This window comes from Anser anser, assembly GCF_964211835.1.
Source record: "Anser anser genome assembly, chromosome: 2".
In the NCBI taxonomy this organism is placed as follows: domain Eukaryota; kingdom Metazoa; phylum Chordata; class Aves; order Anseriformes; family Anatidae; genus Anser; species Anser anser.
In genome coordinates, this window is record NC_139721.1 from 76,276,997 (window position 1) to 76,292,306 (window position 15,310).

General features: G+C 37.7%; 1 protein-coding gene across 10 annotated transcripts in view; it reads right to left on the reverse strand.

Moving 5' to 3' along the window:
• Nucleotides 1-15,310, reverse strand: part of CTNND2 (catenin delta 2) — a 644,756-nt gene that overhangs the window by 19,548 nt on the left and 609,898 nt on the right. For 7 of the 10 annotated variants that reach the window (XM_083825789.1, XM_083825790.1, XM_083825788.1 and 4 more), the window contains one exon: nucleotides 10,843-10,968. The exons of the other annotated variants lie outside the window; for them this stretch is intronic. In XM_083825789.1, coding sequence (XP_083681915.1) covers nucleotides 10,843-10,968 — 126 coding nt within the window. The remainder of the gene's footprint in view (nucleotides 1-10,842; nucleotides 10,969-15,310) is intronic. 10 annotated transcript variants of the gene reach the window in all.

Sequence of the window (15,310 nt, forward strand, 5' to 3'; positions counted from 1 at the left end):
CTAGTGCCTGTAATGAAATTTAATTAAATTGATTTGGGTGCTTAAAGGTACAGTATACAAGTGTCCTGCAGAGACGAAAGCTAACTCAACAGCAAAGAGTGTGAGACTGCATTTCAGAAGCCAATTTACCAGCCACAGACATGATCTAGGAGAGGAAGAGGGAGACAAAAGGACCTGACAGATTGAAAAGAAATTCAATGTAGTTCTGTTACAGAATGGATAGCATTTGTTAACTGGCAGCAATTAATTAATAGGTAGCAACTGCACACTACAGGAAGGCACAGAACAACCACAGTACAGAAACATCATCCTGTGTTCCTGTCATCTCTTCCAAAATATCTTCTGTTGTGCTTTTCTCTATATTTTGGCTATAATGAATATATGCATTTTCCCTCAATTGCACTCCATTAAGTCAGATGTTATAGGGTATGTGTTAGAGCTCGATCTGCAATGATGTGTTTCTGATCACGTGCTCTTTGGAAAGCTGCAGGGATTACATTTGGGGTGGAGGTTGGATCATTGCAGAAAACAAGTGTGATATTGTAGTCTCACTGAACACCTTTTACTGGGCTTAAGGAGTCAACAGGTCCTTGGTCTCCCTGCTCAACTCAGAGTCATTTTGAAAATAGTTTTCTTCAGGACCATATGAAATAATTATTTAGTCAGGGTGACTAAGCTTACTGTGCCAAATACCTATTATTACCTAGGTATTTTATCTTATGAAAAGATAATTTGGGTTTTCTCCATTATTCTGTTTCATGTTTAAAATGTAGGAGAAAAGAGAGAGTAGTTTTCTATTCTGTTTGAAATTTCCATATTGTGCTCAAATTTTTTGTGTGAACACAATTTCCAATTGTGTTCAAATTTCCATAGCTCTGTGGTAGCAGAGTCCTTGACTTCAGGTGATGACCTCCTGAAGTGGGTGATACCATACACGCTATTTATCTCGTTTGTAATACAGTAACACCAAGAGGACTGAATGAAATTAAACCCTGACTGGAAGCGACACCACGGTGACACAACGGGGAAAGAGCTCCTGCCTGAAGAATTCACAGACCCGGGAGGTGAAAGGAGGTAAGACAAAATGGTGTGGCTAAGGGACAAAACATGGCACAGATGGGGACAGATATGGCCAGCCTCGATGACCTTGTGGCATCTGCTCAGAAAGAAATCCCACATCAGCTCAGATGCGAACTGCCATGCAGAAAAAATAAAAGAAACCCTACCCTCTGGTGGATTATGCTGATCGGCTGATACGATGACACTGACTTGAAAGTAACCAGTGGTACAGAAAAACTACTGTGGCTGCAAACAGAGAAATATCTGTCCACTCTGAAGAGCATTTTCTGCCCTGAGTGACTCCTGGCCACTGAGGTCCGAACATCCTTGGCAGGAAGAAAAAGCAACTCCTCAAAAGCAGAAAAAATCTCACTAGGGAAAAAACACAAAAACGATGCAACAACTCTGATACTGAAACAGCTAAACCCCAAGAAACTACAGAGGATGTATCCCTCCCCCCTTTCAGCCTGCAAACTCCCCACCATGCTACTTCTTGCCTCAGGCCTGATCCTGCTCATGTTTGATTTAACAGCCCAATGACTTAGAGCATACAGGACCAGACTTGTTTTGTCCTCCTTCCTACCTGTAAGCCAGCATTTTGCTGGTTCCAGTATATTAATTGTACTAATAATTGCTTGTGGTAATAAGCTGTAGAAATGTAAAATTTTAATAGGCAACCACTTGCAGGAAACAGTAACTAGACCCACCACAAGTGGATGATAGTGCAATAAGGCAAGGTGCCTGTAAGAAAGTACATAGCATTGGATGTACTTGCTTTGAAACTCAGCCAGAAATTGCTGCAGGAGTTGCTGGTGTTGCCTTTTTCACGAGCTCAGGCCCTGCTGTCAGGTTACATGAAACTTTCTGACTGGTGTGCTCCAGTATGACACTGTCTACAGTAAAAGATAAATCTGATGTGAACTAAGTCAAAGCGCATCAGACTTACACAGGTTTGGGCAATTCTTCACTGGAATGTGTTGTCACGACACTAATAAGACATAACAGAAATTAGAACTGTATCAAATTATCTATGTACTTCGACATATGAAAGTTATGTGCATCACTTGACTGCAGTGAGAAACGGGAAATGATAACAAGGCTGGGGTGATCCACACATGTATCTAACTAAGCTCCTGAAGGGGATTTTTGACATATCATAGTTTAAATGTTTAGCAACCATCAAATTTATCATTAGGCTTTACAACCTGGGATTACTTTATTTTGTTCCAATAGAGGGGGCAGAAAGAAGAACATATACATTTCCCAGGGCTCCTCAGGAGGCTGCTCCATCAGTACTGCTGCTGAGACAGCAAGTCTGGCTTCTCTCTCCCCACCAGCACCCTTCCAGCAGACCCAAGCCACCCTCCCTGAACACGCATGAATATTCAGTTCCCTAGCAGGGCTGCTCTGTGTGTGCCAGTGAAGTGGCTGGCAAGGAAATGTCGGCTGCTGAAGGACAGGAGAGATGGCTGTTCTCTAAAAAGGCCCCTGCCTTTGTATTTGAAGTGTGTTTACTTTGAAAGAGGGATTTCAACAGAATTAAAAACCTCAGTGATGCTGGACACACTCCTGAAAAAAACAAACAGAACAACTAGTTCTAGATAGACCATATATGTTAAAAAAATAAAGGCATTCTTCAATTTTTGGGTTTAAATTTAAAATGCCAATTCGTAATATCAGTACACAATTCTTGAGAAGATTGTCCTTTCTAGATTCACTTTTTTTTTTTTTTTTTAAGGGAAAGCTCAAAAACAGCAGGGAATTCCTGGCCATTGATCTGCTTCATGATGTATTCTGAATTAATCTATTTCTCTGATTTTTTTTTTTTAATGCCATCAACTAAGTTACGAACACTTATAAAGAGAAAATTGACATTTATACTCCCAGGGTTTTGTCTTTTACTTCCGAAGTGGGAACTCAAGATATGTCGTTGAACAGAGGGGTAGGGCTTGTGCCTGTAAGATCCTGACATTGTCCCAGCTTACACACTAGTTGTGTGCGTCTGAGTTAAATCCTTCAAACTGATTCTGCATTAAGTCTGCAGGTGGAAATCTGGTGTAATTTCACTAACTTCAAAAGACATAGGAATGCTGACTCTAGTTCTCCTGTTTTCTCTCCTCTCCCAAATAGTTATGAGCCAGGCCCTCAAAATCCACAGATACGTGAAATGAAGACATGGATCGTCCAAGCTTACATTAATTTGAGGGTTTTAGTATTTGTGTATATAGTCTTATTTCCACAGCTTATGAAAGCCAGAAAGTTACTTAAAACAGAGATATTACACAGGTTTGGGGGGTTTAAAAATATTATAATCATTTGGATAAAGTTGCTCACAGTACAACCACTTGAACCATGCAGTTGTAAGAAGGTGGAAGTGGTCAAAGGAAAATACAGTTTGCTTTCCATGCCTTCTGATGATGGCGCTATGTACTTGCTGATGAGATGTTATGCTGGGAGGAGGACACCTGAAGCTGCACGAGCTTGGGATGAAGGCCTCTCATCCCTCCCTTGTCCCAGTGTAACTGAAGGCAGAGGGCAGGGATCCTGCTGAGGGCATCACAGGAGCAGTGCAATCCCTTGAGTGAAGGTGAAGAGGAAGGGAGGGGAAGGAGCAAGCCAGCTGGGTGGCAGAGCTGCCACCATGACAGCCACTCCTCCCGGCGGCTCTCAGCCCTTGGTGCCTCCCCACTGAGGGACTCCCTGGCCAGGTCTGCACGGCTGTGCTCAGGATGCACACCGCATCAATCCCCTCTTACCATATGCAGTGGGCTCGACCTCAGGATTTCTCTCCTTTTTACTCCGAATTTAAACGTACAAATGTATTTTACTTATAAATGACCACATCTACATTGCAGACACAGAGAAACTTCAATTTCTTATGAAGTTGTAAGAGGAATATCCATGCAGGGCAGCATGAGGCAAAAAAAGCTCCCAGTCAGACAATCATTTACCACAACAGAACTGCCTGGCACTGAATGAGGATTATTAAGTTTTCTGTGGGGTCTTTAAAGTGCCACTTTCACAATCAGCAGTTAGACTCACTTTGCTACACGAGACGCAATCCCCCCAGCTGCCACCTCAGCGACCCTGCGAGCAGAGCCATTTTTCTCCGATTGTCAGCCTTCCACACCAAACTCATCTACTACATTTTCTCTCCCCCGTTTTCAGTTATCATCGCAAAGCCTGAGGTACTTCTGAGAGCACCACCCATTTTTCCTTTCAAAGCACCTCAGATAGCCTTGTCCAGTTTGTTTTTTTCTCCCCAAATGTTTTTTGGTAGCATTATCATCTTCTAATCACATCTCCTACCATAACGTTAGATCTCATCCCTTGATTTTAGCAGTGGAGAGACACACAATAAAGGAGAGATATGTTAATTGCTTGCCAAATCTAGCCAAGTGAAAAACAACTAGATAACTATGCCTGGTTGTTTTATACAGCGCAGCTCTGGGGGGGTTCAGGAAGTCGCTGAGGCATTGCTTTACCTATCCATAATTAATTATTGATTTCCTGTTGTCTGAGTTGCAAAGATGACAAGACCTAATCTGATGAATAAAATAGCTGTAAGAAAAGGGAATTGTACGTGAGGCAAAGCATCAAGGACAAGATTTCAGATATAGCAGAGTTCATTACTCATTTTGCTGACGTTATATGCAGCCAAATAATAAACCTTTCAAAACACTGCAATAAAATGAAATAAATTCATTTTTCAAAGTATCACTTTGCCTCTTATACAGAAATAAAATTATTCAAATCTATTTCACAGGAAATGATGCAGTATCTGGCCCTTCAGCTAGAACTTCTGCTCCTTTTCTATTTTGCCCTGCATCAGATATGTAAGCTACAATTTAAATTATAAAAATCACAAATAACTGGTTTTGCTTCTATCTTGTATGCACAAAGAAAACTTTGTGCAAGAAAGTGTTTACAATAATTTTTGACTTGTTTTGTTATTTTAATCCCAGTAATGTTAAGCTCTCTTAACATGTTTATGCCCTATAAATGCAATCTCTGGCTCTTGTCAGGGACAATCCAACCAAAAAACCATCCAACACACCTTACTTATTTTGTATGTATCAAATCATAAATCAACCAAATGCAACTTTTCTGTTATACCTGTGAACACAAACCATAATAAAATCATTATCAGAACAAAATTTGCACAGCTGGTTCTTATGAAAATGGTAGGATTACTGACAATGATTGTGACCAAGACCCCTTAGGGTTTTGTGCCCCCTAAGGAGCAGCACCGGGGATCACTTTGTTCAAGTGTGTAGCTGTCTGACAAACACGGAATCGGTGCCCCTTCAGAAAAAATCACTACCTGAAAAAAATCACACCCTGCTGTCCTTGGTTTCCATTCAAAAGTTCTTGCAAAAATACACTTAGAGATCTCTAGATCTCTAAATTAGAGATTAGAGATCTGAGTGATTGTTATTAAGCTGCATGAGTTTTAAGGACATTCATCTTCAAACATCCAGTTAACGAACATATTCAGACATTAAGAAAGAGAAATGCATATTCTTTTTTACTGAAATACCACTAAGAGTTTTCAGTTCAGTAAATAAGACCTTTAGTACTGTTACATCAAACCGGAATATACTATTGCAGCAAAGCCTGTAGCTCTTTGGAAGAAACACAACTTTATAAGCACTTTGTAAAACTGCAAGTAATAAAAATCATTTAGAAACTGTCAGCGAGACTTTTCATTTCTCCTTAAGAAAGAAGAAGCTACAGCTCTTTTATCAAGATGAACTATATTGTCTAGTAAATGAAGTAAAACAGCTCAGAACAAAGCACGGGTACTAGAAAGGAGACTCCTTTCAAAATACAAGGGTTCTTTCTCAGAGTCTGAAATGGCAGACATGTTTAGGCCATTTTGGTATTCTGTTAGCTGTTTTAGGAAGGTAAGAGGAAACAAATAGGAAGGACTTCCAGCTATTTTTTCACCACCCATTATTAGGTCAGGTGGAAAATACAAGAATTGAGAATAGGATATTGACCTACCAGCTTAATATTTCATCAAACTCTGAGCTTAATATTTCATCAAACTCTGACTGAATTTACATGTTCTAGCCACATTAAACAAACACTTTTAATCCCTTACAGAACCTGTAAGAACTAGGATTTTGATAGCATAAGTACAGCATCACACAGGAGCACCAGCAAAAGATGACCAGTGCTATGTGCCATACCATCACAGATTGACTGTTTACCCATGAAAAGAAATTACACTTTGAGAACCATAATAATGAATGCAATTTAATTTCCATCCCCTCTCTTGTGCTTGCATATTTCATTATTAGGAAAAGCTCTGCTGATTTGATTCCTTTGCAAAACTATAAGCAGCCCTCTGATGCATTGGTTCAAGTTTGCTGGGAAAAAACTGAATTTATTGCCCATAATTGCATGCCTGTGCTTTTATCTGTCTGAACCTAGATATGCAAAAATTGACAAAATTAAGTAAATTAAGGATGATATTCAACTGTGAAAGGTAGAAGTGTTTCTTGAGTGAATTTTTGGGATAAAGATTGACATGAATAAAAATGGTTTACCCTAGCATCTATCATTACGAGACAATGTTTTTATCTACAGATAAAAGGACTTTCCAGTATTGAACATCTGAACTGAGCTAAGTTTTGTTTGCCACTAACTGGTTTTATTTAAATCTATATTTAAAATTTTAATACATTATTTAAGTGGAGTGGGAATGTTCCCAGTCCAAAAGGATATGCATACAATTTTCTTGCTTTGTATTCAAGTATTAAAACCTAGTCTTATTCTGAGAAACTGTGCTTTTGCGGGGAAGAATTCTGAAGATGTGACCTTCCACTTCTGCATACCTCTTCAGACCCTCTTACCCTAAGGATATTTAAGAAACTTCAGTTATATAATTCCCTTCAGAAAGAAGGCTCTAAGTCAAACATACTGACTCCTGGGTTGCATTTTAAATGTTCTTTACTTCAGTGAAGTTCAAAAGGTGGAGTACCTTAGAGACAGACTTTACACAACCATAAGTTTAAATTTCTGTCTTTAAAATCTATACTTCTACATCTAAAAATGGAATTGGGTTTTCAAGTGAAAAATACCTAGTGGTTCCTGCAAAAGTCAACTAGAGCTCACCAAGAGATACACTATTAGTGCTGAGAATGCTTTGGCATCACATACGTGTATGGTTCAATCTAGTGAATGGTTTCAAAAAACTTTGATTCTTTCCTTATTTGTTTAGCACCTCTTGAGACAAGCAGGTTTGGGATGAGAATGCTGTCAGCTTCTACACACCTCTTACTGATAATTTAGTAGAGCCACTTCTGAATCTGCTTTTTGAATTACTGCTTGTTACAATGCTAATGTTAAAAAGCACTAACGTGCCTTTAAGGCTCTCCTGGGGAAAGCCACAGTCATGCATAGCTGCAGGTATTTTCGACATTCACAGCTCAAACCATCAAGGTTTATTCTTTTAGGAATTCCCAGTCTCTCTGTTCAGACATCATGCTTAAAGGCAGGTTCTAAGACCATGCTGTGTTGTGAGTACATTTTACATACACACGTTCAAGTACACAGATATATGCACATACAGATATTTACCGGCACATATCAGATATGTAATTGCACAGATATATGTGTATTTGCAAGGAATGGGATGATTAACTTTGCTGTAACTGATCTTAGTAATCACATTTGATTTTTCTGAATACCATTCAGTAAAAGAGCCTCTACCAAAATAATGTAAGGACAGGCAAAGTTTGGCTTTAGCTATGCAGGATGGTTTTCATGAAAATACTATCATCAGTATTGAATCTTCAATTGAGTATAGACTGTATCTCATTGCTAACATTTAAAATACAGGAGTAAACATAAAATATTTTACAAAGAAACAAATACTGAAATAAGTGAAACATGACTAAAGGAATGGTACATGATACTGCATTGGAAACAAACATTTGAGAGGAATATCACAGAGAATTTAACAAATACAAAATTACAAAAATAAATGAAGTCTATTATACAGTAAATATGATGGAATTCAGAAGCATAAGACATTTGAAAATATCTCCCTCTAAAGACTGAAATAGAAACACAAGTTTTGATACTCCATCATGTGTTGTCATCACCATATATGTAATACTGTTAGCATTTTGGATTCTGAAAGATTTTTTACCCTCTTTGTATAGATGTAAAGGCTAGAAGTAGAATTCAGCACAGAACTAGGCTAGAATATGTTTCCCTTTTGTTATTCAGCTAATGCTGAGCTTTGTCCTAGTCACAGTACTCTTTACCTACAAACTAAGAAACAGGGGGTATTTCATATATTGTCAAAGGTAACAGTACCTTTAGGTCATGCAAAATAGAAAAAAATTGCAACAACATAATGGCAGCCCCTTCTCTTTCTAGCATTGTCTGGTATTGCTAAGAATTCCAAAGGGGTGAAAGGAACTAGGAAAAATAATACTTGATATGTTGGCTAAGTCAGGAAAATCAGAACATTATCTGCTCAGCTGCATGAAGGAAATGGCAGTTCTTGGCATTAAAATAAAATCTGAACAATATTCAGTTTGACTTCACATCTTGCAATACTTTAGCTATATAAATGCAGCTTTTTTTTTTTTTTTTAAACTGTTCTTAAAAATTTGCCAAATCATGATAAAACAGCTAGGTGAAAAGACTTACTATATTTCTGTTATGCTAGATGCCGAGAATCTCCCTCCTTTCATTTTTTTTTCCAGTTCAAGAACAGTTTATATACCATTTTTCCATGAGTGAATACTTTTGCATATCCTAAAGTTTTTACTTGTATAGTTCAGCTCAATTTATCTAAAAAAATTCCTCTTTAGACTTAATGATCTTGCTAAATTTCAGAAATTTTGTAAACTTCTGTTGTAGAGACAAACAGTGTATTGCTTAAGCAGAAAACCAGCAATGAAAAAAACACGTATGCTAAAATTTTCTTTACAGTTTTCAACGACTCTTAGAAAATCAATCCCTGGGAAGGCATATGCAATCAAAAGAAGAGTTAAGTCAAATGGTAAGTTTATAAGGTGTGGTGATGCAGCCTAGTTCTAATCATGGTGAAAAAATAGTATCAAGCTAAAAAGAAAAACAAAATTCCAGACTAACATATCATTCCACTGAAGTGTCTTTTGTCTCTAAGAAAGACTGTGAAAAGATTAACAGGTAATTCTTTGGCCTGCAGCTACTACTTCTTATTGTCTGTGAAACAGGAATGTATCTTCACTTTAATGAAGAAATACTTCATATTTGCACATGTGTTGGGAAGGGCAAACCTATCTTACACAAACATTGGAAGCTAGTATACAGCATGAAATGTAGAATTAATAATAATTCAAATAAACACAAAAATCAGTAATACCAATTTTTCTCTGGTACTCAAACCAATGACAATTTTGTAATTATGTAACTGAATTTCCATTTGATAAAAAGCCACATTTAAAATGTTCATTTAAAAGTATTTAAAAGTAACATCTTTTTACGTAAGAAAGACTGAAATAGGAAGTGTGTATTTGAAGACTATAATTTTTTTTGCTATATTATTTATAGGGTCTGTATTTCCCAGAATTACTCAGATGATGTTTTCAAAATGCTTGAATAAGTTAATTCCACAAGAATGTTTCACATTTCCTTTATTTAATATCAATTTAGGAATTTGCTTAATTCCTGATCAACATAATAAAGGAATGTCACACACCATGATGAAATGCTGGGCATTTAAAAAATTGTATTCCTGTAACATAGAGATTAAAGGATTTACCCTAACCTTGACAGATATTTATGCCTGAGGTATTACAATGAGATCTCCTCTGATGTCTTCTCTCTTCCAGGTAAATTTAGTAGAGGAAAAATAAACTGAAAGAAATAGCATAACCAGTGTGTCCTGTGTTACCAGCAAAAACATCTAAACTCCTATTTTCTCTAAATATTTTAACAGAAATAATATATACATATATATATAGGTTTCTACATAGATTTACTTGAATGTCACACACACATATATAAGATACTATTTTGTTCTTGAAGTAATGCCACAGAACCACACTTCATGCAAAAAAATATTGGGAGAAAAAGAAAAAGCTATACTGGTTAAGGAAATGGAATTTTAATAACTAACTTAAATAATGCCTCTACTAAAAATGCCCAGTTGTGTTAATTCTCATTGCACTTAAGGCTGAAGGAACTCTCCCTTGTTCTTTATTAACAGAGAATTTGAAAATTAGCACTTTAAGAATTTCATTGCCTATTGGACACACTGATTTTCCTGTAGCTATACTAGTTCACCTAGAATCCTCTTACTGAAATACCTAGCTATTGCTTTTCTCTTAAAGATGCCACTGGACCAGAAAAGAAAGCTAAGTTCTTGATAAATTTAATCTGCTATTGCAACACACTGGTTATCAATATCTGCCTTTCTGTTTGAAAGGTTCTGACAATCAAAAAATAAATTACATAAATGATTGGATGACTGAAAGGAAACTGAATGGACTCCACTTGTTCTTCTCTGGTATATGCTGTCCTGAGAGAAAGCAAAACTCTGCATACCTTACTCACACTGCTGAAATGAATGAGATTGCTCCTTCAGTGAAGTGAGCAGTTTTCAGTCTAGAAACTACAGAGTTCAGTACATTAAAATGTATAATTTTAAGATATATTCTCTAGTAGGTTTTTCTAGTTTTGATTCAACCATCGTCTGTAGAACTCTTTTGGGTACAAATCTTAGTACGCATTAAACATAACAATTCAACACTGGTCAGCTGACAGCCAGAATACCTGGGTTGGGGAATAGATTCTGGTTTCTCGGCTCTGGGAGAGAGTATGCTGAGCGTGCCATGACCCAGAGTGGTGGGTTGGTGAAAATCCTCTGTCCTCAGCCACACTGAAGCTTGGGGCCGCCCACTGCCATAAATCAATCAATCAGTCAATCATTTATTAATCAGGTACTTGCATTTTCATAGTTAATATAAAAATGGGCTCTAGACAATGCCTTCTCTGTAAAAATAATCCAGTTTTATATTACAGTGTGTGCGGGGGTTTACTTTAAGTTAATCCACCCTTTTTCTAAAAGGGTGATACATTCATCTGAAAAGGCCTTCTTGATTTTATAGAAATACATTAAGTCCCACTGAAAGATCAGTACAGGAAAATACATAAGCACATGAACAATTTGAGAACATGAATAGTTGGTTCCTTCAAGTCAAGCCACTTTTCCGAGGAACTTTGATGTTCTGGATTTGAAATTTAGACCTTAATGTAGGGTTTAAGTTCTGCACAGACCTTTCCACCAGACAAATTTTGCCTAAAGACGGCATCTTTTGGGGGGATGTCTGACTGATGATAACCTTGCCAGAAGAAAATCCAAATGAAGTGTTCCAAGTCTACAAGACAGCATGATGCAATTAATACTTTTAAAGGGTGAATAGGTGTATTTTAATAAAGGACTTTAGATTTTTAAAACCCCTTGCCTAGAGTTTTGAAGTTTATTGCTGGCAATTTTCATGGAACATTTAGCAACAAAGGACCTTCTCACAGAGTCATCGGTTTATTATTCTGAAAGTCACATGAAAAGAGTGTCTTCTCCTAGATCCGGACTGGCTTAACAGCTTTTAAGGCTTCAGGCAATTCTAAATATCTTTTCCATCCAATGACAGACAAGGCCATCTTCAGAGTGATTACTCTGACTTCATTAAATGCCTATCACAATACTCTTCCTGCTGTAAATGGCATGGTACACACTGAAGGACAACCACCTTTAACAGCCTCCTCATTTCAAGTAATTGGCTGTATTTTTTTCATATAGTAGCTGAATAGGACAAGCATTTCTATTATTCTATGCAGAACAGAAACCTATGATAATAAATGGAAAAGAAAAATCATTTCTACAAATTCTTTGTGATCTCTACTTATATTTTGGAAGATGGAGTAAATGTAAACATAATGAGAGAATGTAAACAGATATTTTGCTGGAGCCTAAGTGATTAGGCAAAGCAAACCAATTAATAGAAAACATATTCTTCCTGACAGTTCCTTCAGCTTTTTAATATTACATGCATTTAATGCTAATTGAAGCTTGTTTTAGGCTAATAATTTTTCTTTCATGTTAAGCTCATTTAGTTTCCCTTTTTGCACAACCCTTTTGCTCAAATTTCCTCATGCAATTTAACAAGCTATCTGTGTTCAAGAACAGTTGGTTATTTTCTTGAATATTGAGATAAATAGTCTACCGTCTGCAGCTAATGGAAGTCTGCTCTTCTATAGTCACATCTGGGTTTTCCAGGGTGTCCCCACATCTTCAGCCAGCTAACTACACTAAAGACTAGAGCAAGGTCCGGTGTTCCTCACTTGGAAATAGGTGCCTTTAAAGAATCACCACAGTAGCTCCTTTTGCCATGCTTGGGTGCTCAACCATAAGGACCTCTCTCCAGAGACTAAGCTGCACTTACTTCTCTCGCTAACTGCCCAGATAGTTCAAGAAGAGGAGTCTCCCATGCATCTCAAGCACAGGAACAAGCTGGGCAGCTACCCCACCTGTGTTACATTAAGTGCTGAGCCACTGATCCACTCTCTGGCTGTGGGCTTTGTGACCATTAGGAACTTTTGAAAAGCAGATTTTAAATGTTAAGGGATGGACCCCTGAAAACAGACACAGATAAAATAAATGATCAGTTAGGAAAATGTTAAGTCTTGCTTGTAGAGAGCAAAGTTTGAAAATGACATGACATTACAGTCACTCTTTGGAAGAAAATATTTCATCTACTGATGAAAAACTGCAATGATCACTTCTTTGTTACTTGCTAAGCTTTAGTGGTATTTAGAAATTAATCACACTGAATCATCTAAACACTGCTTACTTGGGATTGAACCATGTTTTCCTCTACATGGGAAGTTTTCAGGTTAGATTTCTGTTTCAGCTGTTAAGTCAGCAAACTAAACACTATTTCTTGAGAACTCCACCATGATGAAGCACCTGCAAGACATCTGGCAACTCCTTCACTTCAAGACTAAATTCATTGCTTCCTCTTGTTCTGTCAAGCTCTTTTTCTGTCTTTTCAGGACTGAAAACACTTATGCTTTTTACAACTTTTTCTTTTTGGACTGTGTTATGTTAGTGCCAAATTAACTATACCAGAGAGTGACATTCTCTTTTTTTCCCAAAGCACAAGCCTACACTGGATGGTGAACACTGTGTCCTCTCTCACAGATCTGAATGCTGACTATTTACCTTCTGTATCTTCTCCGTGCCAGCCCAGCCTAACAAGTCTATGCGTCCCATTAAAGCCAATCCATAGGTATTAACTGCAAATCCTAGTGCACTGGATAGAAGCTGTCAGTGTGACACAGCTCTGCAAACACAGTGCATAAGTTATGGTGGACTTAGAGCTTTCCAAGTAGAAACTGAGACTGCAGCTCCAGCTGTGGGAAATCTACCCTTCGCTCTCCTGAGCCAGAAAAGCTACAGCTTCCACCTGAGCAAGCTTTTTAGTGAACAAAGAGCTATTAGAGAAGAAAAACCAACAGTTTAAAGAGAAGTGCAACTCCTCTTACATTAGCAATTAATAAATGGACACGATGTTCCTGATCCGGCAAACAGCTGAACAAAAGCAATGCACACACCTTCAGTCTTTGTTTTACAAAATTTTGGGAAGCCCAGAACACAACGGATGCTGCAGACTAGTTAAGCTGTCTCCCCAGGAAAGTTCAGTTGGCTGCAAAAATTCCTGATCTTGCTTTTGAGGCCTTATGGAAAGGTTCTAGGAAATGGATAGGGGCTTCTCACTGGGTGCAGGATCAGCCCGTTGCAGAGGAATTCCTGGGTGCCAGAACTCTGAGCTCTCGACTATGGGAGCTGTGTTACTGGCGGGGTTTGTTCTGCCCACCTGCTCTGCCTTTCTGTTCAAACACAGCACAGGAGATAGCCTGATACTCTCCTTCCAGAAACACTTAAATCCCTCGCTTAACTTGGTTTACCAGTTGTAATATTCCATGCCTTCTGTCTCACTGATTTGTTGAAGAGTTTTGCATTTTTCAGGGTAAAAAATCTAGAGAGTATCTTCTTTAAAGATATTCTTTGTATTCTTGGCCAAATACACTAGCACCTTGAGACAGAGCATATTGTTTGATTTGGTCAATAAACTTAATGGAGTCACTGCAGTTGCTGCAAGTTTTGCAGTTTTTGGCTTTGAATGGCCCAGAGAAACAGGCAATTTGGTCAGACACCGAGCAGCACAATAAAATCTGTGCACACAAGTATTCTTTTCAGCAATATAACTGAAGCTGGCACCCTGAAATCTGTCAGTTTTGGCTATTTTGTATGCAACAGCTGAACTTGACAGTTTCCTTAGAGGCTGCTTAATTTAGATTTCACCATACAGGTGTACAACGTCGTCTTGGTTGAAGCTGCTTACCCATGATGTGGTGGGGCTTGAGGTTTTGATGGTTTTACTGATGCAGTCATATAGTTGGACTAAATCTATCAACTACTATTGTATTAGCAGTAAACATATATCACCTTCTTTCCCCATTAATACAAAGGATAATGCTCTTATTCTTTCTACCTCTCCTAATTTACTCTACTGTAAACATATAGCTCAAAAACGTACCAGAATTCAAACTATTTGGCTACACTGTTTCTCAAACAGTAAGGTAAGTGCTGTTGCTTTTTCTTACATGCAATGTGATATTTGTAATTTGCCTCTATCACAGTACTAAATTGTGCCTCTCTATGCCACCAATTCTTTGAAAGTAATTGTACAGATACTTCAACACATAGGAAGAAATTGCTGATGATTAGGCACAGGGATTTTCCTGCACTTCAAAAAGGCTGTGCAACTGCAAGATACTGCAAAGTGCTGATCATATACTGCCAGCTGTATAGTCACTCATTTTTACCAGCATAAGTATTTTAGTAGGACAAAATAAAGATTCTCTTGACCAGCTATGCTTATATTGCATAACTAGCTGATTACTAGTACAATGTAAACTTTTGTAATTTTCCAGTTAAAAAACCACTATTTTCCCAACAATCATGAAACACAGATATCCAGCAAAACAACTGGCCTACTACAGGCAAATTTAATAAATATTATGACTTTGTAAAATTAGCACGTCTTTTAACAAACAGAAGAATCTTAAATTAACTATCTGAACACTTTGAATACAAGAAACTGTATTTATACAATGCTTGACAGCATATATATGGACATATTAGCATATAGGAATATTGCAGAGACTGAACTTCATT